The following is a 27,797-nucleotide window of genomic DNA, read 5'->3' as shown; positions in this document are numbered from 1 at the left end:
CCTCACTGGATGAAGAATTGGAACTTGAGGTATGGCTTCTGCCAAAATCATTCATGCCGAGATCAGTGCAGTATGTACATAGGTGAAAGTAAGTTCCAAGACTCGGCAGATGTGACACATGGCTAACAAGCTAAGACCTTGACCCAAGAAGCAACCCCCCCCCCCCCGCCTTATATGAAAGCAGAGTAGGCACAAATTGAGCACTGCAGACAGGCAAGCAAACAGGAACTCTTTCTGGAGGGCTGGACCTGATCTCTCTGGCATCTCCATGACCTTGGTGAGAGTGGTAGCTCTGAACCAGACTGAATGCCCAACTCCTGCTGAGTGGATGGGCTAAGGGCAAGCTGTAGCAGCACCAGAGGGGGGTCAGGATTGGAGGCGAAACTGGCACAGGAGGTGTGGGTGGAGGGGGTGCAACGTGTCTAGGTGACATATGAGAGGATAGAGAGGAGCATTGTTACTCTCCCCAGGATCTAACTCCCTCCCAGGGTGATGCATCTCTCTTGAGGACCAGACAAGTCCTGCTGGTGGGCTTCTCAATGAGGCGTCTGAATGGTCGCTGTGAAGACAGAATTTTCGACAAGATTGTTTGGCCTTGCAGGAATCTTCTAATGTTCTTATGACAGAGATTTTTCATGAGCCTGGTAGGTCCAGCCTGTGCAAAATATTTTCCTACCTTGAACCCATTGGAAGTTAGAGAAAGACTATTTTGCTTGAATCTGGGGGATGTGATATCACAGTAATATGCCCTGTACAAAATACAGGAAATAACTGTTGGTGCACATTTTCAATTTATTTCAACAGATGGAACTGTTCTTCATTTTATTGTATCCAGTGTTATCTGACTGCTTTTCTGTAGGGATGGTTGATTCCTACATCTTAAGGCGTGGCACCCATAAACTTCGGATCAGGTGACTTCTTACAAACATAATTTGTTTGCAAAAAGCAAGGATAGTCATGCCAGCAACGTAGCAGTGGACAGAACTTGCTAACTAAAATACAGTCTTCACCCGTTTCGGCATCTGGCTGGCCAAAGGAGCTATCCCAATATCTGAAAAGAAGAGGCAGCACTAATTAGTACAGGAAGGATGCTTATTTCATCTCTACCTTCCAGCATTATATAAATGTTAAAAACACACACACCCTCTTTTATATTTGTGATGGTTTGTTCAAAGGTTGGTTTCTTTTCTCAAATCATTCCCAAGTATAGGATCAGAACCACTGTAATACATTGTCCACAAGGTCACACTCCTGTCTTGCTCAGCTGACTCAGTCCTGTTGCCAGGCCTGAACCCAGATTGGAACAACAATTACTATTGCTATTGTTCTTGTTTTTATATTTGTACCCCACCCATCTGACTGGGTTGCCCCAGCTACTCTGAGCAGCTTCCAACCTACATGAAAACATAATAATCTAGATGATTTGTGTTCTCCCAAGAATGTGTGCAGCTGTCCCACCACAACCCTCTCCAGTCCCTTCCCTCAAAGGGGGTATTTGTGACCAGTCAATAGTTCTTTCTGTCTTTAATTACACAACCTGAATTTGCCAATATGTGACGGAATCCCACCCCACAATAGCAACTGCTTAGAAGAGCCCTAACTCAGCATGTTTGACATGGATTAAGGAATGGATAGTATTAAAAAAAAACCCACACTAGATAGTTGGATCTGGAAGGATATGGTTGCCATGCATATCTGTGATATGAAAAAGTGAAGGTCCGTAAATGGCTTTTTCCCCCAGCCAGAACTTAAGCAAACTTAGTTTTGGCACCTCTCAGGTGGGTGCCTGTCAGGAATTGGAGGCAGAGAAGGAGGAGAGGGGGGAGAGAATGGGCATTTACAGAGATCCTGTGCCTTTAATTAGCAGTTGCTCTTCTTCGGAGGAGGAAGAAAACAAAGGGCTGTCGGGAGAGAATTAATCTGAGAGGGGAGGGCCATTTCTGGGGCCCAGCCACTCTCGGAGCAGAGGTAGAAGGGGGGCTGGGGTTAGGGAATAGATTTGCTGGGGGAAGAAGCGGAAGTTGCCATTCGAGGCGACTGACTGATCATGATGGTGTCGTTCTTTGAACTCTTGTAAATACTTTGAAGCTACCAATAAATCACTGTAAAAATGGCTGGATTCCCGGATTGCTTATCTCAGCTAGCATTCACAGCACTTCTCTAACAGTGCCATTTCCATTCTAAGAGAACAAGGGAGGTGATCAGGGTGTGTTCCAGCACCTCTTTTTCTAGAAAAATACCACTATGCATAAAGACTTCTTAAATCACTCTGTGATGAATTTATTTGGATTATGGACCAGGTATAATTATCTGCTTGAAAGGAAAACACCACTGTGGTTATCCCCCATAGAGGGTTGTGCTCAGAAAGAAATATGAAGGAGAATTGGGGGGCTTACAAAGATATATTGTTATGCTGAAAGCAGTTATAAGCTTAAAAAAAGAAAAGAAAAGAAAGACCTGGTAGTGGGTTGGTTTCAGTATCATCAAGTAAATGAACTATTGAAGAAGGATGTGTTTTATGGAACAAGGATCTGGTACTGAATGGGGTTGCTTGACAGTAATGAAAAACTGATTTCTAAAATATTATTAGAATGGGACACTAAAGATGAATTGGTTAAGGCAACAATGACACAGTGGGCCAAAGACCTAGGTCATAATATTGATATGGCTACTTGGGATAAGTTATGGAATTTACGGCTTGTTATACATTAAGACGGCGTTTCCGTGTGCGGCTCTGGCTCGCCAGAGCAGCGATGTCACGCTGGCCACGTGACCCGGAAGTGTCTCCGGACAGCGCTGGCTCCCGGCCTATAGAGTGAGATGAGCGCACAACCCTAGAGTCTGGCAAGACTGGCCCGTACGGGCAGGGGTACCTTTACCTTTACCTTTATACATTAAGAAAAAACTATCTTAAAATCATGTACAGGTGGCATTTAATGCTAAATAAACTTGCCAAGATGTATAAAAATGTGTCAAGTAAATGCTGGAGATTTAAGCAGGTAGATGAGTCTTTCTTTCATTTGCGGTGGACATGTAAAAAAATCTAAAGATTTTTGGGAAATGATATTAATGAAATGAAGAAAATGTTTAAATGGGCTATTCCCCAAAGACCAGAAGCTTATAATATATATATTATAATCAAATCAAATTGCAGATAGGTTTCAAGATAAAAGCAGCGGAAGAAAAATGACCAACAAGTTGTAAAAGAGAATTTTTCACAATAGATGAAAATATAATGCAGTAGAAAAGGTCTGAACAAAAATGCTGTTGTGGTGAGGGTGGGAAGTCAGCTTAGGAAATGATGTATTTGATTTAAAGGTTCTGTGAAAATATGTGATATAAACCCTAACTAGAGCTATTCTTCTAGAAAAAGAGTTTGCTGGCTCTTACCATGTTCTTTTAGAATGGCAATGGCGACCACCTGAGAGGTGCCAGAAATGATTTCCTGTAAGTTCCCCCTGAAAAGTGCCCTGGTGAGTTAAATAGACAAACACAAAAAGAGGCTGCCAGTCTGCCCTCATGTAGGAAATGAAGCCAAACATGCTATTTGGAAACAGTTCTGCAGTTGCTGAGAGGCTCCCTCAGGCCACACCGTAAACATCCGTGTTTGTATCTGGCCTTTTTCTCTGAGGGGTGTTTATACTGGTGTCAGAAGCAGGGACACATGATCTGAAGCACCGAGGTATGCCAAGGTCTTGACCTCATATGCCCGTCTAATGTTCGTATACACCTTGTCAAGAGTATTTTCTCCTTTTGTTGCACACTCAAAATGCTGATGGAATTTTGGGAGTACTGCCCTCACATCTGTGTGATTGAAGTCCCCCGCAATAATGTGCACAGCCTCTGGGTATCTGCTCAATTTAGCATTGATGTTTTCATGCATACTGCTCATGGCCCTGCATGCATTTGCAGTTGGTGCTATGTACACCGCTGTTAACACCACTGTTGTAAATTCCCGGGGAAGATAGAAAGGTCTGCATTTAATTGTCACTTTCCATTTATAACTTCATTTTTGTTTCTCAGAATCTCAGCGTTATCATTTAGTTGCTTCATTTCTCCGTACATTTGTATACAGTGGTACCTCGCAAGACGAAATTAATTCGTTCCGCGAGTTTTTTCTTCTTGCGAGTTTTTTGTCTTGCGAAGCACGGTTTCCCATAGGAATGCATTGAAAATCAATCAATGCGTTCCTATGGAAACTGCCTTCAGACCAGGTCCGGGGACAGTCTGTCCCCCGACCTCTTCTGAAGCCGGCGGTGGGCGAAAGTTTGCTCCCGACCGCCAGCATTTAAAAAGAGGTCCCCATAGGGAAATTCGTCTGGCGAAGCACCTCAAAAAACAGAAAACTCTTTCTTCTTGCGAGTTTTCCGTCTAGCGAGGCATTCGTCTTGCGAGGTACCACTGTAGTGGGTTCTATTTCATCAGATGTTCCTTCTAGTCTTGACATAGTTTCATCTAGATCCTCTATGTCATTTCTTATTCCACTTTTCCATTTCAATAATCTCTGGTTTACTTTCATTCCTCATTTCATTGACTGTTCCTTTTAATCTTTTCCATTTTTAATCTATTTTTCCCCCTTCAAAGTTTCTATTTTTCTATTGAGAGACTTTGTTTACTCTGCTATCATCTGCTTAAGAGCAGTCACAGAAAAAGGAGATTCCAACTAAACATCAAGAAGAACTTTCTTACAGTAAGAGCTGTTGGACAGTGGAAAGGCCTCACTCAAGAGGTGGTGGACACTCCTTCCTTGGAGGTTTTTAAGCAGAGGTTGGGTGGCCATCTGTCAGGGATGCTTTAGCTGAGATTCCTGCACTGCAGGGGGTTGGACCAGAAGACCCTCAGGGACCCTTCCAAGTCTAAGATTCTATGATCATATGGTGTTCTTAAAGTGACCTGCAGGGATTCATTGATACTTGAGACACTGAGACTTGAGAATTCAGCTTCTGGGTCCCATGTATCCAGGTCTAACAATGTCTGTGCCCCCCGATCAAACATTGCCAAATACCAAGTATTAGTGTGTGTCCTTTTGGAGTGTTTCTGATGTGACTGGGCAGTAAGAACACTACCAGCCCACTCCTCATTGACAGAACAGTTAAAAATGTTTGCAATGGAAGAAGAGGTTGGATTTGATATCCCGCTTTATCACTACCCTAAGGAGTCTCAAAGCGGCTAACATTCTCCTTTCCCTTCCACCCCCACAACAAACACTCTGTGAGGTGAGTGATCAGGGCTGAGAGACTTCAGAGAAATGTGACTAGCCCAAGGTCACCCAGCAGCTGCATGTGGAAGAGCGGGGAAGCGAACCAGGTTCACCAGATTACGAGACTACCACTCTTAACCACTACACCACACTGGCTCTCAATGGAAGCCTGTATCTTGTGAAAAACAAAACCAGTGAACCAGTGCTGGATTCTAGATTCAAAGAATACCAGGAGCTCTTGTTTAAAAAAAAAAAAGGAAAAGGAATGCAGTGCAGTGCAGGAGATAAGGAAATTTTGTTCACAAACTCACGTTACTTTAGCATCCACACCACTAACCCATTCAACACCGTGAGGTTTCTTTGGGTTCTTCTTGACGCCAATCCATAAATTTTGTTTCTTATTCCTAGCTTCTGTATCTATATACATCTTCAACAGAACAGAACAAATCAGACTCAAAGTCTTTTCTGGGCATGTAGGGCTATAAACAAAATTGTCATGTTTAGGAATGTTAGAGAATTCTACTGGAAACAGAGGCAGAAATTGCTACTGTTTACTTATTTGTCCCGTGTATAGCTTGGAAATTTATTAGGTAGTTATTTTCTAAAATTAAAAAAATCCATTGTTTACAACAATAAAAACATACAAAATAAAAAAATTAAGCATAACTCTCAGGAATGTAAAATCTCAAAAATGTAACCAAAAAACCTTATACAGTGGTACCTCAGGATGCGAACGGGATCCGTTCCGGAGCCCCATTCACATCCTGAATAGAATGTAAGCCGCGACTGCACGGGTCGCGTTTTGCCGCTTCCGCGCATGTGTGTGACATCATTTTGAGCATCTGCGCATGCGCGAGCAGCGAAACCCGGATGTAACACGCTCCGTTACTTCCGGGTTGCCGCGGAGCGCAACCTGAAAGTGCTCAACCTGAAGCACATTCAACCCGAGGTATGACTGTAAAAGATCTGAAAAATATCTGTGATTCAATCCAAATATGATAGGTAATTGCTGCTGATGATGATGATTTCAATCTGGAAACAAAATATATTTGATTACATTTCCCCCAATTGAATTACATTTCATCTGGACTGAAATAAATGGAGTGGAATAATGTAATGAGGGCATAATTTGCGTAATTATATAATAGTTTAAATTACTCAAGCCCATCAATAAGTGGTGCAATGTTTTGTTGTCAGACTTTGCGTGGATTGGTAGCAATGCTTCTGAATGCCAGCTGCTGGAGAATGTGGGAGGGGAAGAGTGCTTTAGTGCTTGGATCCCACTTGTGGGTTTCCCACAGGCACTATGGCCACTATGACAGCAGGATCCTGGACTAGATGGGCCATTGGCCTGATCCAGCAGGCTCCTCTTATGTTCTTATGGGTTGTAGATATGCCATTCTGCATATCTATGTTCCATTTGTGAGTCCTAGAGCGTGAAACAGGCACCACCAAAAGTGGAGAGAACTGAAATTGTCTTGCATCCCTGGCTGCAGGTGACCTTTGTAGGCACCGAAAAGGAATAAAGCTCATATGTATGGTGCAGCTGATCAAAGGGACACAGTACAGTAGTGGGCAGCCTGAGGAAGCTCCATCAGACCTTGATTCCTGCCCATAAACCCTAGAGTGAGAGGCCAGGGTGAGGCCAGCAGGCTCAGGGGACCTTCCTTGTTGGGAGAGATGTTGGGGTCACCTGTGAGTTTGCTTGAGTCCTGGGTGAGAGCCAGGGATGGTGGGTTTACTCCTGAGAGAGTCATTAGTCTAATGACTAAGAGGTGTTCACTGTAGATAAAGGGTTAGCAAAATTCCAGTTCTGATATCAGTATATTTTTATTAGTGTTGTATGATCAATGGTTTGATTTTATACTTTTGTAATATTTGTGTTTTTAATCTGCTCTGCCCTGTTTAGAGATATTTCTATATATTAAGCAGTATAGAAATGGTTTAAAGGTAAAATAAAAAATGAAACCATTAGCCTGTGCAAGATTATTCCTAATTTGTATGTGTCCACCTCACCTGTTCTTCCTGGGTTGTAATGGAAACCAGATGGGTATTAACCTCCTGACATTTATTCACAGCAGCTGCCCATGATGCTTTGTCATTGGAAAACAAGTAGATGTTCCATCTAAAGACCCTCCATCCTGAATTAAGTTTCTGCCGAATATCATCTTTGATCCAAGCCAGAAAAAGAGCAAAACAGAAGGAGATTTAGTGTGTAGTAGGTCTGTGCAGATTTTTCTTGTGCTTTTCTTCTAAAAATTAATAAATTACAAACTCAAAATGAATTGCATGCATCTATTTCATTACAATCTCTCATAATGTATTTAAAGTAGCAGCTTATAAGTACATGAGAAGAGCTCTGCGGGATCAGGTCAAAATGGGCCCATGTAGGCACTGTGGTCTAAACCACTGAGCCTCTTGGGCTTGCCAATTAGAAGGTCGGCGGTTCGAATCCCCACAACAGGGTGAGCTCTCATTACTCGGTCCCAGCTCCTGCCAAACCTAGCAGTTCGAAAGCATGCCAAAAAGTGCAAGTAGATAAATAGGTACCACTCCGGCGGGAAGGTAAACAGCGTTTCCGTGCTCTGCTCTTGTTTCACCAGAAGCAGCTTAGTCATGCTGGCCACATGACCCAGAAAAATTGTCAAACACCAGCTCCCTCGGCCTGTAAAGCGAAATGAGCACTGCAACCCCAGAGTCGTTCATGACTGGACTTAACTGTCAGGGGGTCCTTTACCTTTTTAAGTCCAGCAACCTGCTTTCACAGCAGCCAACCAGATACCTCCATGCGAAGCCCACGTGCAGGATCTAATCACAACAGGACTCTCCTCAGTTGTGATTCTTAGCAACAGAGGCCTCAGAGGCATCCCTACCTCGAGAATGTGGCCCTGGTTTCACTATGGAATGGCATGGTGAACTGGGCAGCTGCCATTATGACACCCAAGCCGCCTCTCCAGTGTTGTGGAGCTGACTGGTTCCTTGGTGGTTCCTTGGTATTCTGGTGAGCTTTGTGCTATGAAGTGAGCCAGATGAAGACTAGAGCACAGGTGGCTCAAGACTTCTTCTTCTTCTTCTTCTTCTTCTTCTTCTTCTTCTTCTTCTTCTTCTTCTTCATTTGTACCCCACTCATTTGGCTGGATTGCCCCAGCCACTCTGGGCGGCTTCCAGCATATATAAAAACAGTAAAACATTAAACCTTAAAAGCTTCCCTATACCGGGGTGCCTTCAGATGTTTCCTAAATGTTATGTACAGTAGTACCTTGGGTTAAGAACTTAATTCGTTCTGGAGGTCCGTTCTTAACCTGAAGCACCACTTTAGCTAATGGGGCCTCCCGCTGCCGCCGTGTCACCACCACGCAATTTCTGTTCTCATCCTGAAGCAAAGTTCTTAACCCGAAGTACTATTTCTGGGTTAGTGGAGTCTGTAACCTGAAGCGTCTGTGACCTGAAGCATCTGTAACCCGAGGTACCACTGTAATTACTCATCTCCTTAACAACTGATGGGAGGGCGTTCCACAGTGTGGGCGCCACTGCTGAGAAGGCTCTCTGCCTAGTTTCCTGTTTGTTTGTTTTTTAATAATATTTATTACTTTTACAACAATTTAAACACTACAAAAAAAACAAAGAAAAAACAGTACATTACAATACAAAAACATCACACAACACCAAAACATCAAACTAACAAGACAAAACAAAAACAATTTAAAAACACATCGGAAAAAAGAGGAAAAAAGTCCAATATCTTATCTTTCTTTCACATATTTCCACGACCTCCTCACACCTCCCTTTTTGTATTTTACTTCAATTAATTATTTCTTCTTCTTTTTTTAAATATATATTTATTAAAGTTTTTTCAATACAAAAGCATATTACAAAAACAACATTGATTGTTTAGCATCTTTCCATTATTGCTTTGGACTCCCCCACGCCTCCCGCAGACACTTACATCATTATACAATTGTTTCCAAACAAATTATCATTTTATCCATAATCTTAATTTTGTTCATTGACATATAATTTAATCTTAAATCTAATTTAGTGGTAGACAATCATTTCTATTCTGACATCCCGGTCAACATTCAGCCAAATTACAATACTTTTGTAAATAAATCTTAAATTTCTTCCAGTCTTCTTCCGTCCTTTCTTCTCCCAGGTCTCGAATTCTGCCGGTCATCTCAGCTAGTTGCATATAGTCCATCAGCTGCATCTGCCATTCTTCCAGAGTGGTACTTCAATTAATTATTTCAGCAATTCCTTTCCATCGTCCCCTGTTTTCTATCCTATAATTATCTTAACACATTTTAACCTTATTTTTCCTTTAATACTCTATTAATCTATTTATACTTAATTCCTTATAACATTTCTACTAAAGCCATATCACTTCATTCCAACATTCTTCTTCTTTTTTTTTTAAAAAAATCTTTTTATTAAGTTTCACATACAAAACCAAAAAGAAAAGAACAAAAGAGAAAGACAAACATCAAATCATCCATTACAAAAAAAGAGGTTAAGAAATAAGAAAATAAAAATATAATAAACATTTTCCATTCCAGTTATTAGTCTTCACCTTTGTTTCTTTATATCCTTAATAGTCCACATCTCTCTTCATCCCCCTACTGACCTCCTTCCCTCCTGCTTTCAGGCTGCTTAATATCTATAGTTTGTCTCTCCCGCAGCTTGTGTTTGTAAATGAATTACACATCATGAGATTTATATCAAACCAGCTGTAGTCTTTAGATTTCTATAGTTCCCTTCAATGTAGGTCATAAATTTATTCCAATCGCTCATAAACTTTGTATTCTTTTGGTTCCTAATTCTTTGTGTCATTTTTGCTAGACTAACGAATTCAAATAGTTTTGTTTGCCATTCTCCAATTGATGGGGTGCTTTGATTCTTCCAATTTTGGGCAATTAACAATCTGGCCGCAGTTGTAGCATATTGAAATAGTACTTTATCCTCTTTTTTAATCTCGTCCCCTACGATTCCTAGTAGGAATGCTTCCGGTCGTTTAGGAAATGTGTATTTAAATATTTTCTTTAACTCATTATAAATAAGTTCCCAGTATTTCTTCATTTCGTCACATATCCACCACATGTGAAAGAAATCGCCCTCCTTGGTCTTACACTTCCAACAGTTCCTGTTTCCTGTTTTGTACATTTTCCCTAGCTTTGCTGGGGTGATGTACCACCTATACATCATCTTTTCTAAGTTCTCTCTAAGCGTTACACATGCCGTGAATTTCATTCCACTAGTCCATAATTTCAACCATTTATCGTACTCTATATTATAACCCAGATCCATTGCCCATCTTGTCATTACCCCTTTTATTTCTTCATCTTTCGTGTCCCATTCTAATAATATGTTATACATTTTAGATAGTAATTTATATTTGCCTTCAATTATCTCTATCTGAAACTTCGATTTTTTTATCCGCTGTCCAAATCGCATTTATTTGGTGGAATTGTAACCAGCCCGATAACTTGTCTTTCAGTTCTTCAAACGTTTTCATCTTCCATCCACTATCCGATCTTATCAGTAGATCTTCGTATGTTAATCTTTCTCCCTCCATATTAACCTTTTTTATTATTAGGATATCCATTGGGGATAACCACCAAGGTGTTTTCCATTCTAACAGTTTTTTATTTCTCTCCCACACTTCTAAAAGAGGCCCCCTGATAATATGATTTGAGAATCCTTTATGTATCTTTTCTTTATTTTGCCATAAATAAGAGTGCCAGCCGAACCTATTGCCGGACCCTTCCAGGTCCAGCAAATCGGTGTTTTCTAAGGTAATCCAGTCCCTGATCCAACAAAGACTGGCAGCTTCATAATAAAGTTTCAAGTTTCATTCCAACATTCTTCTAACATTCATAATTTTTACAATATTTCTGTAAATAGTCATTAAACTTTTTCCAATCTTCTTCCACCGACTCTTCTCCCTGTTCTCGGATTCTGCCGGTCATTTCTGCCAGTTCCATATAGTCCATCACCTTCATCTGCCATTCTTCCCTGGTGGGTAAATCTTGTGTCTTCCAATACTTCACGATGAGTATTCTTGCTGCTGTTGCATACATAAAAAAAGTTCTATCCTTCTTTAGCACCAATTGGCTGACCATGCCCAGGAGAAAGGCCTCTGGTTTCTTCAGGAAGGTATATTTAAATACCTTTTTCATTTCGTTATAAATCATCTCCCAGAATGTCTTAATCCTTGGGCATGTCCACCAAAGGTGAAAGAATGTACCTTCAGTCTCATTACATTTTCAACATTTATTATTGGGCAAATGGTAAATTTTTTCAAGCTTAACTGGTGTCATGTACCACCTATAAATCATTTTCATTAAATTTTCTCTTAGGGCATTACATGCCGTAAATTTCATACCTGTGGTCCATAACTGTTCCCAGTCAGCCATCATTATGTTATGTCCAACATCTTGTGCCCATTTAATCATAGCTGATTTCACCGTTTCATCCTGAGTGTTCCATTTCAACAGCAAGTTATACATTCTTGACAAATTCTTGGTTTTGGGGTCTAACAATTCTGTTTCCAATTTTGATTTTTCCACCTGGAAACCAACTTTTTTGTCCAATTTGTATGCCTCCATTATTTGGTAATAATGGAGCCAATCTCGCACTTTGTTTTTCAATTTTTCAAAGCTCTGCAATTTTATTCTGTCTCCATCTTGTTCCAGAATTTCCCAATATTTCGGCCATTTGGCCTCCATATTGAGTTTTTTCTGTGCCTTCACTTCCATTGGTGACAACCATCTTGGGGTTTTCTTTTCTAACAAATCCTTATATCTTATCCAAACATTAAACAATGCTTTTCTAACAATATGATTTTTAAACGCTTTATGTACTTTTACCTTATCATACCACAAATATGCATGCCAGCCAAATACATTATTGAAACCTTCTAAATCCAACACTTCAGTGTTTTCAAGAAGCAGCCATTCTCTCAGCCATGTGTAGCCTTGTCACATGTGTTTCTTGTAAACAAATCAAGTCCAAATGCTCTTTTTTCAATAAATGAAAGACTCTCCGCCTTTTTTCTGGGGAATTCAGTCCATTCACATTCCAACTCAAAACCTGCAACCCCATCATGTAATTACACTGGTATCCCTGGTATCCCCCCAACTGCACCCAATGCTTGCTCTTCTTCTGTTGGTGGTGGTGATAACACGTTCACTGGGAGGTCCAATCCAAAGGATAATGCCGATATCTCCAGTATTCCCCTGTTTGGTGATCTTCTGTCCGAAGCTCTTTGCTCTAGTCCTCTGTCTGGTGATCTTCTATCCAGTGCTGTTGGCTCTTTTCCAAGTCCCTTCTGCAGATCTTCTTTGTATTTAAACAAAAACTTTACTTTATCTTCTACTGATCTTATTTTTATTTTCCTTCCTTTGAAACTGAAAGATAGACCTTGGGGAAACTCCCACCTAAAGATGATTTTATTCCTTCTCAGCAGAGCAACAATATCTCCGTAGTTAGGCCTAAGATCCAAAAGGTATTTTGGAACGTCTTTAAAAATTTCCACTCTTGACTGTTGTACTTCTAGGTTCTTCTGATAGTGCCAGCCCAAGATTTTGTCTCTCTCTTCTTTAGTCCGAAGGGAAATCAAGCAGTCTCTTATTCTATTCTTCTCTTTTTTCCCTCCTCTTCCAAGTCTAAATGCCCTCACAATTTTAAACTCTTCTTGACCCAAGTCCAAGTCCCAAAAGTTAGCAAATTCCTCTGTAAGAAAATCTATCAAGCTTTCCTTCTCCAATTCCGGTATAGCTCTAATCCTCAAATTTGTCTGTTTTTCTTTAAGTTCAATCATAGCAAGCGACAACTTATGTTCGTCAAGCTGCCTCTGTAGGATTGGAACTCTCTCATTCTCCAGTTGTGTTACTTTACATTCAGCTGCTGCTGCTTTCTCCCTAGCTTCCTCCGCAGTCTGCCGTATCAAAGTAGATTCCTGTATCAATTTCTGGATGGTTTCTGTATTGGTGTTCACCTTTTGTCCCAGATTGTTTATACCTTCTGTATTTAAATCTATTTTATTAGTTGCAGCATCCACTTTCTTATTAAGCTGTTCCAGTGAATCATTTATCTTTCTTAATGCAACCGCTAAAGCCTCTTCTGTCGACATTCCTCTTGGTTTTGAATGTACTGATGCAGAAGCAGCAGCCGCAGAAGAAGCAGCAGGGGGGCCTGATGTTGAAGCTCTCCTGGGTTGCTGCCAAGTCTTACCAGACCTCAGTGTTCCCCCAGCTGTTGGCTGGTCTGTTTTTTCCCTTTCACTTGCCATAACACTTAAAAAATTCAAGGTCAGTCCCAGTGTCTCACAGTTTTTTATCTTGTGACTGGAAATTCCCCTAGCCCAGCTCTTGTAAAGAACCAATTTCAAAGACTTCCACTAGGGGGAAACAGTTTCTATTTATAATAGTCAATTAGTATCCTCTTTTAAACACAAATCCAAACTTAGTTTCAATTTTAAGTTACTTTACTCCCTTTTAGAAACAGCCGGAGACAGTAGAAACAATGCATTTCTCTTATTTTACTAACTGTCAAGGAACGTTCTAAGCACTGTCAATGAACATTCCAAAACGTCAGTCCTGCTAGCAGCCCGTTTCCAGGGTCAGAGCGGCGGTATTTTAACTTCACTCTCTCCTGCAGGCAAACTCAGTCCACAATTTCCCCCCTCTTCTCCTGCCACCAAGGGGGGTTTATACGCTTTACCGATGGAAATTTAATCTTTTACAAAAGGCTTTCCAAGACTTCAGCTTGCAGCCTTATTGCTTCAGTGTATTTACAGATAGGGATGGCGGACTTCCTGTGTTGAACCTCCCCGTTTCGATACCAAATTAAACGTTTAGAATCCAATTATCCCACTTCAGCTCTACTCATGGGTAAGTACTTTAAAGTCAAATTGTCCACAGGAAAAAGTCTGCTCTTCGGCAACAGCTATGCGGCTTCGCTCCATGGAAGAAGCAGACGATTCGAAGCACCGCGCCACTCACCCCACTTCACTCCGGATCCCCGAAACTGGGTTTACCCACGAGTAGGGGAGGCGCAAAAGGTGCCCATTGAATCCCACGCTCACAGGCTTCTCCCGCCTGTGATTTTTTGCGGGTCTCCGCCTTCGCCGTGGCGGCCAGACCCAAATTCCCACGGGGCAAATTCCTCCCGATCAGAGGAATTCCGCCATTACCAGAGGCACCTCCCCGGAAGTCCTCTGCCTAGTTTCCTGTAGCTTCACTTCTCACAGTGAGGGAACTGCCAGAAGGCCCTCGGTGCTGGACCTCAGTGTCCGGGCAGAACAATGGGATGGAGACACTCCTTCAGGTATACAGGACCGAGGCCATTTAGGGCCGTTTAGACTTGCACTGAAGTCATCCAAACACTGCTTGGAGGACATAACGATGCCAACAATGGGGCAGTGCAAGCCGCAAAGAAGGATCATTGGGCAGCTTGCACTGCATTTTCTCTAGTGCAGGGGTCAGCAAACTTTTTCAGCAGGGGGCCAGTCCACTGTCCCTCAAACCTTGTGGAGGGCCGGACTATATTTTGAAGGGGGAAAGAAAGAAAGAATTCATATGCCCCACAAATAACCCAGAGGTGCATTTTAAATAAAAGCACACATTCTACTCATGAAAAAACACGCTGATTCCCAGACCATCTGTGGGCCAGATTTAGAAGGTGATTGGGCCGGATCCGGCCCCTGAGCCTTAGTTTGCTTACCCATGTGCTAGTGACTATAAGCCTGGCCACTTGCCTCGACTTCTGTCCCTCCTTGCTTATTATATCTAACAGAAAGTGGTTAGTGCTTCATTACATGAGGGGATGGTCGCTGCTGCCTTGAAAGAAGTGGTGGTGTGACTTCTCCTAAAGAAACTAGTCACGGACCCCTTAGACCAGGGTTTACCACACTCGGGTCTCCAGCTATTTTTGGACTACAGCTCCCATCATCTCTAGCTAGCAGGACCAGTGGTCAGGGATGGTGGGAGTTGTAGTCCCAAAACAGCTGGAGACCCAAGTTTGGGAAACCCTGCCTTAGACTTAAATCTATTCTGACCCATCACAAATACCTTCTGGGGATGGGGGAGGTGATGGAAAAAGTAGTGGTGAGGCAGCTACAGGGATTCTTGGATGACACAGATTTAGATCCATTCGAATCTGGATTCAGGCCTGGTCATGGGACAGAGTTACCCTTGATTACATTGAGGGATGACCTCTGCAAGAGAATGGGACAAAGGGAGCACAACCTAGTTCCCGCTTCTTGATCTTTCTGTGGCTTTTGATACTACTACCCATGGGATCCTTCTGGGCCAGCTCCATGGAATGGGAATGGGGGGCGCACTGTGCTGCAGTGGTCCAGAGAGTAGCATTGATCAAGTGCTTTTTTGCCCTCGTGGTGCTTATTTTTTATTTATTTATATTATTTATTCAATTTATTTGCCACCCATTATCAAAAGATCCCAGGGCAGTGTACAACATTAAAAACACATTACAGAACAACAGTAATAAAAACATAATTTAAAGCATACTGAGTCTAGAAGAAGAAGAAGAGTTTGGATTTGATATCACTCTTTATCACAACCCGAAGGAGTCTCAAAGCGGCTAACATTCTCCTATCCCTTCCTCCCCCACAACAAACACTCTGTGAGTTGAGTGGGGCTGAGAGACTTCAGAGAAGTGTGACTGGCCCAAGGTCACCCAGCAGCTGCATGTGGAGGAGCGGAGACGCGAACCCGGTTCACCAGATTACGAGTCTACCGCTCTTAACCACTACACCACACTGGCTATAATAATAAAGCCTAATAATAAAACAATCATAATAACAACAGTCCTCTAACCCACACTTTCACGAGCCACAGATTATTTAACAGCCATAGGCCTGGGTAAAGAGGAATGTTTTTGCCTGGCACCTAAAGACATGTAATGATAGCACTAGGTGAGGCATTCTGGGGAGCCACCACAGAAAAGGCATGTTTTCATGTTGTCACCCTTCGCACACCTCTGGGATGGGGGGACATAGAGAAGGGCCTCAGAAGACAAGCTCAGGGTCCGGGTCAGTTTGCATGGGGAGAGGCAATCCTATTGAAGTCCTGAGCCATGCAAGGCTTTATAGTTCAACACCAACACTTTGAATTGGGCCCGGAAACTACTCAGCAGCCAATGCAGTTGTGCCAGGATTGGTGTTATATGCTCAAACTGTCTTGTTCTGGTGAACAATCTGGCCATTGCATTTTGCACCAGCTGAAGTTTCCAAACAGTCTTCGGAGGCAGTCGCAAGTATAACACATTGCAGTATTCCAACCTAGGGGCTACCAGGGCTTAGAATGCAGAGGTCAGGCTATCCCTGTCCAGATAGCGATGCAGCTGGGCCACCAGCCGAAGCTGACAGAAGGCACTCCATGCCACCGAGTCCACTTGGACCTCAAGAGACAGGTGGTTACACTACTGAGTGCCACAGGGCACTATTTTAACTCCAATATTATTCAATGTTTATATGAAGCTGCTGGGAGTGGCCATTTGGAGTTTGGGGAAAAGGTGCCACCAGAACACTGATGACACTCCACTCTATTTCTCAATAACATGTGACTCAGCAGAAGCTACACAGGCCTTTGACTGGTGCCTGGACACAGAGATGAGATGGATGAGAGGAAATAAGCCAAGCATGAATCCTGGGAATACAACAGCACTGTGTGGGAGTAGTTCACTTGGCCACGAATTTGGTACAACTGCCTGTTCTGGGTGGAGTTGCAATCCTTCTAAAGAAGCAGGTATGCAACTAGAGGTGCTTCTGGATTGAGCTTTGTCACTAGAGGAACAGCCTCCATAGCTAGAAGTGCCTTTTACCAGCTGTGCTTGGCCTACCCCAAGCAGCCCAGCCCAATTCATTCGCGAGCCATGTAGAAAAGTGACCTTCAGGAGAAGGTGCAGCCTAAGGGGAGGCTCTTTTTCCACTCTGGTTCTTCAGCACGATGGTCTCAGCATTACTTACCAATTTCAACTTGCAGTTCTTCGTTTAGCATAGTCAGATTGACAAAGTAGTCCGATAAGTTCACAACCATGGCAAATTTCCCATAATCTAAAAGGTTTACAAGAATCCAGGTCAAGATCTTAAATCGCAATCTATATCTATTTCAAATCATCTCCCTACATTCTGCCATGCAGGGGAGCATCAGGCTTAATGTTGCATTTTAATCTTGTTTTTTAAGTTGTATTTCAATCAATTGTTTTTATACCTGGTGTTAGCCGCCCTGAGCCCGGTCTTGGCTGGGGAGGGCGGGGTATAAATAAAATTTATTATTCCAGTCCTAATAATGGACTAGAGGGAATTGACAGAAAGGACTGACAGAACCCGAGACCAGGAAGAAGAGACGGTGGATGAAGATTGGAAGAAAGTTTAAAAATTCATTTAAAGAAATATTGTAAAGTTAATGAGTGTTAGAAAAATGTTGGAATGAAACTACTTGGCTTTAGTAGAAATGCTATAAGGAGATAAGTATAAATAAGTTTTAAGTTTTAGGGCTTTTTATGGTAAGATAAGGTTAAAATAAGTTAAGATAATTAAATGACAGAATATAGTGAAAGATGGAAAGGATTTGCTGAGATAATTAATAATTAGAATATAAAAAAGGGAGGTGTGAGGAGTTCGATGAAACAAGTTAATGAAAGATAAAGATGTGGGAATAGTGGATTTGTTTTTCAAAATTTTTTCTTGTTTTTGTTTTTGGTGTTGATGTTTTGTGTGTTTTGTATTTTTTTCCTTTTTATTGATTTGTACTGTTTAATTACTTTTTTCTCTTTTTCTCTTTTTCCTTTTTTTCTTCTGTAATTTTAAATTCTCAATAAATATCATTTTTTAAAAAAATTATTATTATTATTATTATTATTATTATTATTATTAGGCCCATGGGCACATTTGCATATGCTGAGAAAAATCAGGACACGGGCCTTGTGCCTCCTTCCCAAAGTCTGGGAAGCGTCTGCCCACCTAGTCCAGCATCCTGTTCTCACAGTGGCCAACAGTGGGAAACTTGTAAGCAGGATCCGTGCAGAAGAGAACACCCCCTCCTGTGGCTTCCAGCAACTGAGATTCAGAATCTTAAGTGTGGAGGCAGAGCAGCGTTAGAAATCAGCCAGGCGCCAGGCGCATTTTACACCATTTGCAACCAAGTGACGTCTCCACCATCTGGAGGTGCATGCCTGGGGAAGAAGATGCGATGCTCTGACAGGGTGCGAGAGCTCACCCACCTCCTTACCAAAGCTGAGCAAAAGCTGCTCATGTTTTGGGAAGGAGGCGGGAGAGCTCTCGCACCCTGCCAGAGCATTGCGCCTTCTTCTTTAAGTGCTTGCAATGGTTCCCATGTTTCTTTGAGGGAAGTCAAGCACTTTAAATGTGTGCTGAATGAGCTTTAAATGTATGTAAGGGTAAAGGTAAAGGTAAAGGTAAAGGTAAAGCACCCTGGACAGTTAAGACCAGTCAAAGGTGACTGTGGGGTTGCGGCGCTCATCTTGCTTTTCAGGCCAAGGGAACCAGCATTTGTCCACAGACAGCTTTCCAGGTCATGTGGCCAGCAAGACTAAACCACTTTTGGTGTGGATATGACCTTGTGCTCCTCACCAGTGTAAGGTGAAGGGTACTACTTTGACGGGGCCCCTGGCACAGTTTTCAACCCAGCCTCGGCCATCTCCTATTTTGAGAATTTAAGGGCCAAATGCCCATGTGTGCATGTCAGAAGAAGCATGCAAAGCCCAGGGGAGGCACAGGTATGGTGAACACAGCCAGGTGCAGCTTAGAGGGACCCAGAGCAAAGTAGCCTCTGATGAGCCTTTTACTTGGTCAGGGTTATTTGGTTGTGGGAATCATTAGCACCAGTCTAGATGCCTGCTTACTTTCACACAATGCTCACAATATAGCATCACTCTCAGGAACTGTAGGGAATTAATATGGCACATAGATGCAGACAATATATATATATATATAGAGAGAGAGATTTTGTTTTTTTAATGTTGAGTCAGTCCATTACAGGCTTTGTGACAAAAGTCATTTCCAGCCTAAGATATGCCTGGGATTCACTTCCAGACCAGCACTGTTAGGTAACAGGTCACAGTTTGCACTCCTTGTCAGCTTGAGGCAGAGAAGCAGCAGGATAAGATTATAGAGCAAAAGGGGAAAGCCGAGGCGTGGCTACCCCAATGCTCAAGAGCATGGGTAGGCAAACTAAGGCCCGGGGGCCAAATCCGGCCCAATTGCCTTCTAAATCTGACCCGTGGACCGTCCGGGAATCAGTGTGTTTTTACATGAGTAGAATGTGTGCTTTTATTTAAAATGCATCTCTGGGTTGTTTGTGGGGCATAGGAATTCGTTTTTTCCCCCCTTCAAAATATAGTCCAGCCCCCCACAAGGTCTGAGGGACTGGACAGGCCCCCTGCTGAAAAAGTTTGCTGACCCCTGCTCAAGATGCACGCCATGCTTCCGTGGGTCGCGCTACGTCCCCAGGAAGCGTGCCAGCCCCCAGGAAGCGTGCCCCCGCCTGCTGTCCGCCCCCCCCCCCCGGTGCCAGAGCATGAAGCGCCGCCACTGCTGATCAGAAGAGCCTAAGGATGTCTGATTGGTTTAGAATGACAACTGTGGGTTGCAATTGCTATGGGAAGTCTGATATAATTAATTGGTTGGTTATTTGTAATCACGTGTCCAGGTTAGAAGTGTGTAGGAGTAGATGCTTGTGAAGATCATTTCAGCCTCCCTCAGAATTTTTAGGAGGCTGACCCGATGGACTCCTTTATTCAGTAAAGTCATATCTTTTCACTTGGAGCCTCCAACCCTTTCTTTCGGGTTTCTGTGAGGGACACATCCAGCCCAGGAACCTTTTTTTTAAAAAAACTATCTTTAACACCGTCACATTTCACTGGCACATTTCACTGGCAACCCACCCCTTTCCCCGGCAGCTTTTCTTCCCGCTGAGCAATTGGAATAGGCTTTTATTGTTGTGAACCACTGCGCTATATTTTTATGACACGGTGGTGTATAAACATTTTCAGAAATGGAAAAATACTGGGGGAAACGACCCAAAGCAGTGTCGGGGAAACACTTGCAGAGAAAGAAGCTTTCTGAAAACTCTGACCAAAACACATTGCTTACCATTCAGACTGTTCCACTTTGGGTAGTAGGTATTAGCAAAATCCCGAACCTTCTGCTGTGCTGCTAACACTTGCGCATGCTTTTTATAATTGAGAACATCTAAAAAGAAAGGAGGAATGAAAGAGTGGACATACCAACACACTAGTTTTATGCCAGCTGGAAGTGTGGCATCTATAGCATCTAGATCAAGGTATAGATCAAAGTATAGCATCTAGATCAAGGGAAGTAATAGTGCCACTGTATTCTGCTCTGGTCAGACCTCACCTGGAGTACTGTGTCCAGTTCTGGGCACCACAGTTCAAGAAGGACACTGACAAACTGGAACGTGTCCAGAGGAGGGCAACCAAAATGGTCAAAGGCCTGGAAACAATGCCTTATGAGGAATGGCTAAGGGAGCTGGGCATGTTTAGCCTGGAGAAGAGGAGGTTAAGGGGTGATATGATAGCCATGTTCAAATATATAAAAGGATGTCATATAGAGGAGGGAGAAAGGTTGTTTTCTGCTGCTCCAGAGAAGCGGACACAGAGCAATGGATCCAAACTACAAGAAAGAAGATTCCACCTAAACATTAGGAAGAACTTCCTGACAGTAAGAGCTGTTCGACAGTGGAATTTGCTGCCAAGGAGTGTGGTGGAGTCTCCTTCTTTGGAGGTCTTTAAGCAGAGGCTTGACAACCATATGTCAGGAGTGTTCTGATGGTGTTTCCTGCTTGGCAGGGGGTTGGACTCGATGGCCCTTGTGGTCTATTCCAACTCTATGATTCTATGATTCTATGATTCTACCCTGTGTAAGTATACCTGAAGGGGCTTGCATGTGGAGCAGGTGGAAGGAGGAGGAGAGGTCAGGTCGGGGCAGCAAAGGGGGCTAAGTTGTGGTGGAATTGCATCATGCTAGACTGATGGGCAGTGGCTGAGGAGGTGCACCAGCCAGAGGGAAGGAGGAAGAAGAAGAAGAGTTTGGATTTGATATCCCGCTTTATCACTACCCGAAGGAGTCTCAAAGCGGCTAACATTCTCCTTTCCCTTCATCCCCCACAACAAACACTCTGTGAGGTGAGTGGGGCTGAGAGACTTCAGAAAAGTGTGACTGGCCCAAGGTCACCCAGCAGCTGCATGTGGAGGAGCGGAGACGCGAACCCGATTCCCCAGATTACTATTCTACCACTCTTAACCACTACAGCACAACACTGGAGGGAGTAAGGGAGAGGTTGCTCCTTCTCCCTTCTGCCTGTTGCTGTTCACGCAGGGCCAGGTTCCTTGTCAGTCACACCAACAGCAATGCAACCACCATTTGGGGTTGGCTGAGCTCAAATATGGGGGAAAGCATGTCCCGTTTGAAGTCCGAACAGGACAGGGGACTCTTTTGTCTAAAACAGGGGCAATGCCATTTTTCTAGGGACAGGTGGTATCACTGCTGATTGCAACATGAATCTACACCTGCCTAGTTCTGGGGTTCGCAACCTACAGCCCATGGGCCACAAGAGGCCCACGGAGGTCGTTTAACCGGCCCATGAGCCACCTCCAAACTGAGCTGCCCGCTAGGTGAGTCCCTGCACACTACTCTAAACCGGTGCAGTGCGGTGCAGGGACTCGCTTCCGCAGTGGCACAAATCTCGTCTGTGCAGATGCCGGAAATCACGTCTGCGCAGATGCCAGAAACTGTATCTGCGCAGACGCCCAAAATCATGTCTGCACAGACGCCTGAAATCGTGGGCCCACAGAGAGATCTCCACTGGAGTAAACCGGCCCAGTAAACCTACCCCTGGCCTAGTTAGTCACTAAAAGTCTCTGAGCTGTTCAAAGGCAACACTGCCATTGAAATCTCTCTCTCTCTCTCTCTCTCTCTCTCTCTCTCTCTCTCTCTCTCTGTGTGTGTGTGTGTGTGTGTGTAAAATTGGACTCTCATCTCGTTCACTGAAATCAAAGGGAAGAAAAGGGGCTTCTTCTAGTTGCCATTCTTTTCTCTCTCTTTTTTTTTCAAGGGTTCTTTACACTGAAGTTAAACCAGCCAAGGCGATGGGGGGGGGGGTCCTTTGCTAGAAGAGTTAAACTTACACACTGTGACCAATGCAACTGTTCCGAGGAAGAGGATCGTGGCAGCGCATGCGGCGGCAGCTTTACCCACAGGGGAGTTGGCCCACGTTATTCCCCGTTTCCAAAGATCGTCGGTCTTACCTTAGAGGACAAGAGGACAGAAAACCTCACTTTTACCACCCCGCAGGGAAGCGATGGGCACAGTCAGTGCAAAACAGAACTCCATACCCTGCCCATCATAGTGATGACAAGTGGATGTGGCTTTGGGGGGGGAAGCCATCTTCAGCAAAACTGGACTCCTTGGTGGGCCAGGATTGGCCCGCAGGCCAGAGGTTCTGCACCACTAGTTTAGGGGGACACCTGGGCTCTCCACAGCTTTCTCTTTGGAGACCTGACTAGGCGCCCAATAGCTAAGCCGGATCACAGTCCTCAGTTGCAGGCAACTCCACAGCAGGCCAGGAAGCCTGCACCAAATCCTTTGCACTGCACAACATGCACTTACTTGGAGCCTCGATACCTGCAACGCTCCCACAGTTATCATCATGAGAAAGGAAAAGGAAGAGTTGTGCACATTGCCTTGAAGTTCTGGGAGGAAGCACCAGATGGAAAGGAGGTGGATGAAGTCTGTGACCTACAGCGCCAAATCCATTATGCGCATGCACGCACACACACTATTGTGGGTTTGATTCCTATGCGGGCCACCTGCAAACTCCTGCATTGCAGAGTGCCAGCGGTGGGGTGGGGGTTGGAGTAGAAGATCCTTTGGGTCCCTTCCGACTCTATGACTCTGTGATTCTGTGTGACCTTTTTCCAAGGACCTCAAGGCAGTGAACCTCATTCCTCTTCTTCTTCTTTTTTATTAAATATTTATTAAAGTTTAACAGATATCTGTTAAACCTCATTCCTCTTCTTCCTGTTAATGATTACAACAAGCTGAAGGCACAGGCAGCTTTTTAAGCAGAAGCTCAATGGCCATCTCTCATGGATGCTTTAGCTGAGATTCCAGCATTGCAGGGGGCTGGACTAGATGACCCTTGGGGTTCCTTCCAACTCTTTGATTTTATGAAAAATGTTAAATGTCAAAGAAATGATTGTGTAGATGCCCTACCTCATATTCCCATACTGTAATATGAATTTGGTTAATTTTCTCCCTCTCTCTCTCTTAAACAATATATCATATTTTTTTGGGGGGGGGGATAATATAGGGTGGCAGTTTTAGCAGGAAACATACCATGGCTTCCCTTTCGGAGACTGTAACATGTGGGACACACCTGCTTAGAAATAGACTTTCTCCCATCTATGCCTCCCTACCCCACAATTGTTTTTCTTATGGTGCCCCCACTGGAATTTCCTTCTATGTGCTTTGGAGCATACAGACCCTTGGCTGCTGGTTGTGCTGGTGCTTTCTTGGCAGCAGTTTCGGGCTTTTTACGTTGTGGGAGGTTCTTTTTCCCTTTCCCCTTTTTATCTGAAAAAGAGCAATGGAAGCTTAATCTATACATGCTTATCAATATGGAGCCGCAACCAGCAATACCTAAGCAATACCATGAAAGTTACATAGATAACAAAATACCCTTTAAACCAGGGTCAGCCTGCTCATTGGCCCTGAGGAGGACATCAGCTCAGGTGGCAGCCTATGAACACCTGAAAATGGTGGCAGACCTGGGCCCCTGAGGAACATGCTGCTCACTGCTGACCAGGAAGAGCAGGGTTACCACTGCCTGATCCTCTCCAGCCCCCCTTCCCCTTCCCCACCACCTTCAGCACCATAGGGTTTCCCCGGGCCACCTCCAGTTGCCTCTGATTCTGCCCCTGATTCTGGACTGCTCTCTGCCACAGCCTCTTCTTGCTCACTTAACCTTGTTGCCTCTTCAGCTTTCAAGACCTCCTTCTCCCCGTTTGCTCCCTCTTCTCCCTCTGACTGCTCATCGTCACCCCACCACCAACCCCCTGGCTCTGAGTCTTGTTCCCTTGGCAGTTCATTAGTTGGTACCTCCCGCCACCCCTCTGCATCCATCCATGACAATCCCCCTCCCTGGGGAGTTCTACCAGGGCGACACTGGGACTCCAATGGACTGGCTGCAACAGGAAGGGAGTGCAACTTGTACAGCACGTTGGCAACAAATATTCACACAGTTGTTCAAAAATAATTTTACACCATTTATCAAATATGTGAGAAAGAGACAATTGCTTACAAAGTGCCACGAAAACTTACAAACTACCTAAAATAAAGTGAACTTGCAATATCAGATTTTACTAGGTTCTTACAAATTCTTGACTCAGCTATTCAGTCTTGTATGCTTAAGCCAAGAAATTGTCTCTTCAAACATATTTAGCACTAGTAGACGCATCAATATGGCCTGAAGCTCAACATCAAAAAAACTAAGATCATGGCCACTGGGCCCATCATCTCCTGTCAAATAGAAGGGGAAGAAATGGAGGCAGTGAGAGATTTTACTTTCTTGGGCTCCATGATCAATGCAGATGATGACAGCAGCCACGAAATTAAAAGACGCCTGCTTCTTGGGAGAAAAGCAATGACAAACCTAGACAGCATCTTAAAAAGCAGAGACATCACCTTGCTGACAAAGGTCCGTATAGTTAAAGCTATGGTTTTCCCAGTAGTGATGTATTGAAGTGAGAGCTGGACCATCAAGAAGGCTGATCGCCGAAGAATAGATGCTTTTGAATTATGGTGCTGGAGGAGACTCTTGAGAGTCCCATGGACTGCAAGAAGATCAAATCTCTCCATTCTGAAGGAAATCAGCCCTGAGTGCTCACTGGAAGGACAGATCCTGAAGCTGAGGCTCCAAGACTTTGGCCACCTCATGAGAAGAGAAGACTCCCTGGAAAAGACCCTGATGTTGGGAAAGATGGAGGGCACAAGGAGAAGGGGATGACAGAGGACGAGATGGTGGGACAGTGCTCTCGAAGCTACCAGCATGAGTTTGACCAAACTGCGGGAGGCAGTGGAAGACAGGAGGGCCTGGTGTGCTCTGGTCCAGGGGGTCACGAAGAGTCGGACATGACTAAACGACTAAACAACAACAACAACAGACGCATCAATGGCACGAGACAACTGAAGAAGCCTAGAAAACTGTGCTCAGGGAGTGTGCTATCCTCCAACCCCAACAAATCGGCCCCACCGGGGGCAAAACAGCAGCCCCTCAACTGCATGGACTGCTAGGGCGAAACGGGGATAGAACGCTGACACCCTGTCATCTTTATTACTCCATCTGCTGCTTCATCAGCACCTCACAGATACCGGGAACAACGTTGAACTTACCCTTTTCTTGAATCTCCTTAGACTTATTTTTAAAAACAAGAAAAAATGAAAAAATGAGTATAAAATTATTTTTGAACAACTGTGTGAATATTTGTCGCCAACGTGCTGTATGAGTTGCACTATCTTTATTAATGGCACAGGTTGCATTTTTCTAGCAAGAGTAACAGGAAGGGAGGCAGGTAGGTAGGTGGGGCTGGTTGAAGGCAGCCCGGTGTTGGTGGGGAAGTGCCCCCTTTGCCTTAAAGAATCAGCTCCCTTAGGGCCCAAATGGGAGCAGAGAAGCTCCAGCTTAGCATTCTACTATCACATCCCTCCCTTGAGAGGCAATGGGGCAGAAGGGAGCCACCACCACCTTCTCAGGGAGGACCTGCAGCCAGAGACAAAAGGCCTGCATGCCTGTGAGAAGGAAGAGGGGAAAGAGCAGAAACAACTTACCCGCCTTTGCCATTTTAGGTTGTCATTTTGATTGCTGTCTCTGAGTGTGGATTGGTGTTCTCTGTTCTTTCCCTACAATCACATAATATGGAGTGGAGAAAGAATATCTTAGGACAAATGCAGCATTTGAAAACCGGTCACATGAGTTCTCCATATGTCGCAAAGTTGGCATTAATAATAATAATAATAATAATAAATATTTATGCCCCGCCCTCCCCAGCCAGAGCCGGGCTCAGGGCAGCTAACAACAATAAAATTACAGTAAAATTACAGTAAAAACATAATGGGGGGGGGGGACCAATTTAAAATACAGGTTAAAATGCTATTTAAAATGCAGCCTCCAAGATGTGCTATTATGTCACCCCTCCCCTTTGTGCATACTTCAAGCAGCTGGTAGAGTCTGAAAGATATATTTGAAGGGAAAACCTGCACCTTGCAATCTTTTAACTGCTGTAAATTAGCTAGGAAGTTGGCCTAAAGAACTTTCAGGATCCTCCAATTCTATAGGCTGCATTCAACTGAATCCTCAAGAATGGAGCGAAGATGGGAAGGAGGAGGAAATGAGCAGACTCGTAATAAAATAAGATAAAGGAGAGCTGGACAGTGGGCAGCACTCTGAGATGACCCCTGACCACTGGTCCTGCTAGCTAGGGGTGATGGGAGTTGTAGTCTAACAACAGCTGGAGGCCCAAGTTTGAGAGACCCTGATGTAGACGATGAAGAAGTACAAAGAAGAAGGTACAAAATACAATATAATCTAATGCCTGGTTGCATTAAGAATCGTTTAGGTAAATTTAATGAAGGCAAATCAATAGAATTCTTCATTCAAAGATGCAGCACAAAGATGTTACCATAAAACTTAACATGGGTGTCAGTTCTTAAAAAATCCATGTCCCAGATCTTATCTAAGCATATATCAATCCTAGCTCTCTTTCCTCTTTCTACCAGGTGTTGCTCACTCACCTGGCTGTCTCCTGGGGCACCTCTTCACTTCCCTGATGCACACCTGCTTAGTCTTTCTTCCTCTTTTCCAAGGGTGCATGAGGGGCCAAGCGGAATGGCTCCATTGTTGAACTGGCAGAGCACTTGGCCAATCAGGGACTGGAAGAAAGCGAATCAGGGAAGTTCTGGAACATTCTGCATCACAGAGGAAGATGGATGAGGCTGTTGACAGAAGGACCCCAGGTGGAGAGAAGACAAGTGTAACAGGGTGCCACAACATCCAAAAAGGAGCAATGTAAGGTAGGGAAATGTTATTACGCCATAGTCAGATTCTAAATTGTATCCTCAAGCCTTTCAAAAGTGTTTTATACTGTACATTAGTGTTACATACATGTTTTAAACAAATAAATGTCACATTTGTGTTTTGCGTCAGGAGATGGAATTTGAACAGGTCTTCAATATAATTTTTATCATGTGTGTATTTCTTTTTTTTTTGATAACAGAAAGAACAGTGAACCCCCAAAGAAACGGAACTGCTCTAAATAATCACAGTTAAATGCGAAGGAATTGGCATTATGATAACGTTTTCAGAGTAGCCATTTTAGTCTTGTGTGACAAAAACAAGAAATATTAATTTGGCACCTTAACTACAAACAAATGTAGCATTGTGCTGTTGTGGGCTACATGCCACTTTAACAGACAAATGCTGTGTTAGCATGAGTTGTTTATAGAAATGATTTGGGCGAGGAGTTGTAAAAAGTAGGGTCA

At 43.6% G+C, this 27,797-nt stretch overlaps 1 protein-coding gene across 1 annotated transcript; it reads right to left on the bottom strand.

The window, feature by feature from the left end:
• Positions 1-428: 428 nt before the first annotated feature.
• Positions 429-27,152, bottom strand: LOC114603767 (lithostathine-1-alpha-like). The gene is made up of 9 exons (XM_077934600.1): positions 27,051-27,152; positions 26,088-26,159; positions 23,745-23,834; positions 22,388-22,507; positions 20,334-20,432; positions 17,187-17,273; positions 7,217-7,368; positions 5,512-5,627; positions 429-1,051 (listed from the first exon to the last, which is right to left on the bottom strand). The coding sequence occupies exons 2-9, from the start codon at positions 26,098-26,100 to the stop codon at positions 880-882; spliced, it is 849 nt and encodes a 282-aa protein (XP_077790726.1). The 5' UTR covers positions 26,101-26,159; positions 27,051-27,152; the 3' UTR covers positions 429-879.
• Positions 27,153-27,797: the final 645 nt, after the last annotated feature.

Source organism: Podarcis muralis, chromosome 9 (genome assembly GCF_964188315.1).
Source record: "Podarcis muralis chromosome 9, rPodMur119.hap1.1, whole genome shotgun sequence".
NCBI lineage: Eukaryota > Metazoa > Chordata > Lepidosauria > Squamata > Lacertidae > Podarcis > Podarcis muralis.
The sequence above is the reverse complement of the archived record's forward strand: the minus strand, read 5'-3'. Positions and strand labels throughout refer to the sequence as shown.

Bases quoted from the DNA above. Each gene is read 5' to 3' on its own strand.
- LOC114603767 (XM_077934600.1), bottom strand. The intron at 22,508-23,744 runs GTCTGTATGCTC...TTGTCCTCTAAG, and splicing joins AGCACAACCAGCAGCCAAGG to GTAAGACCGACGATCTTTGG. The intron at 1,052-5,511 runs GTGAGTTTGTGA...TCTTCTTTTCAG, and splicing joins GGTGTGGATGCTAAAGTAAC to ATATTGGGATAGCTCCTTTG.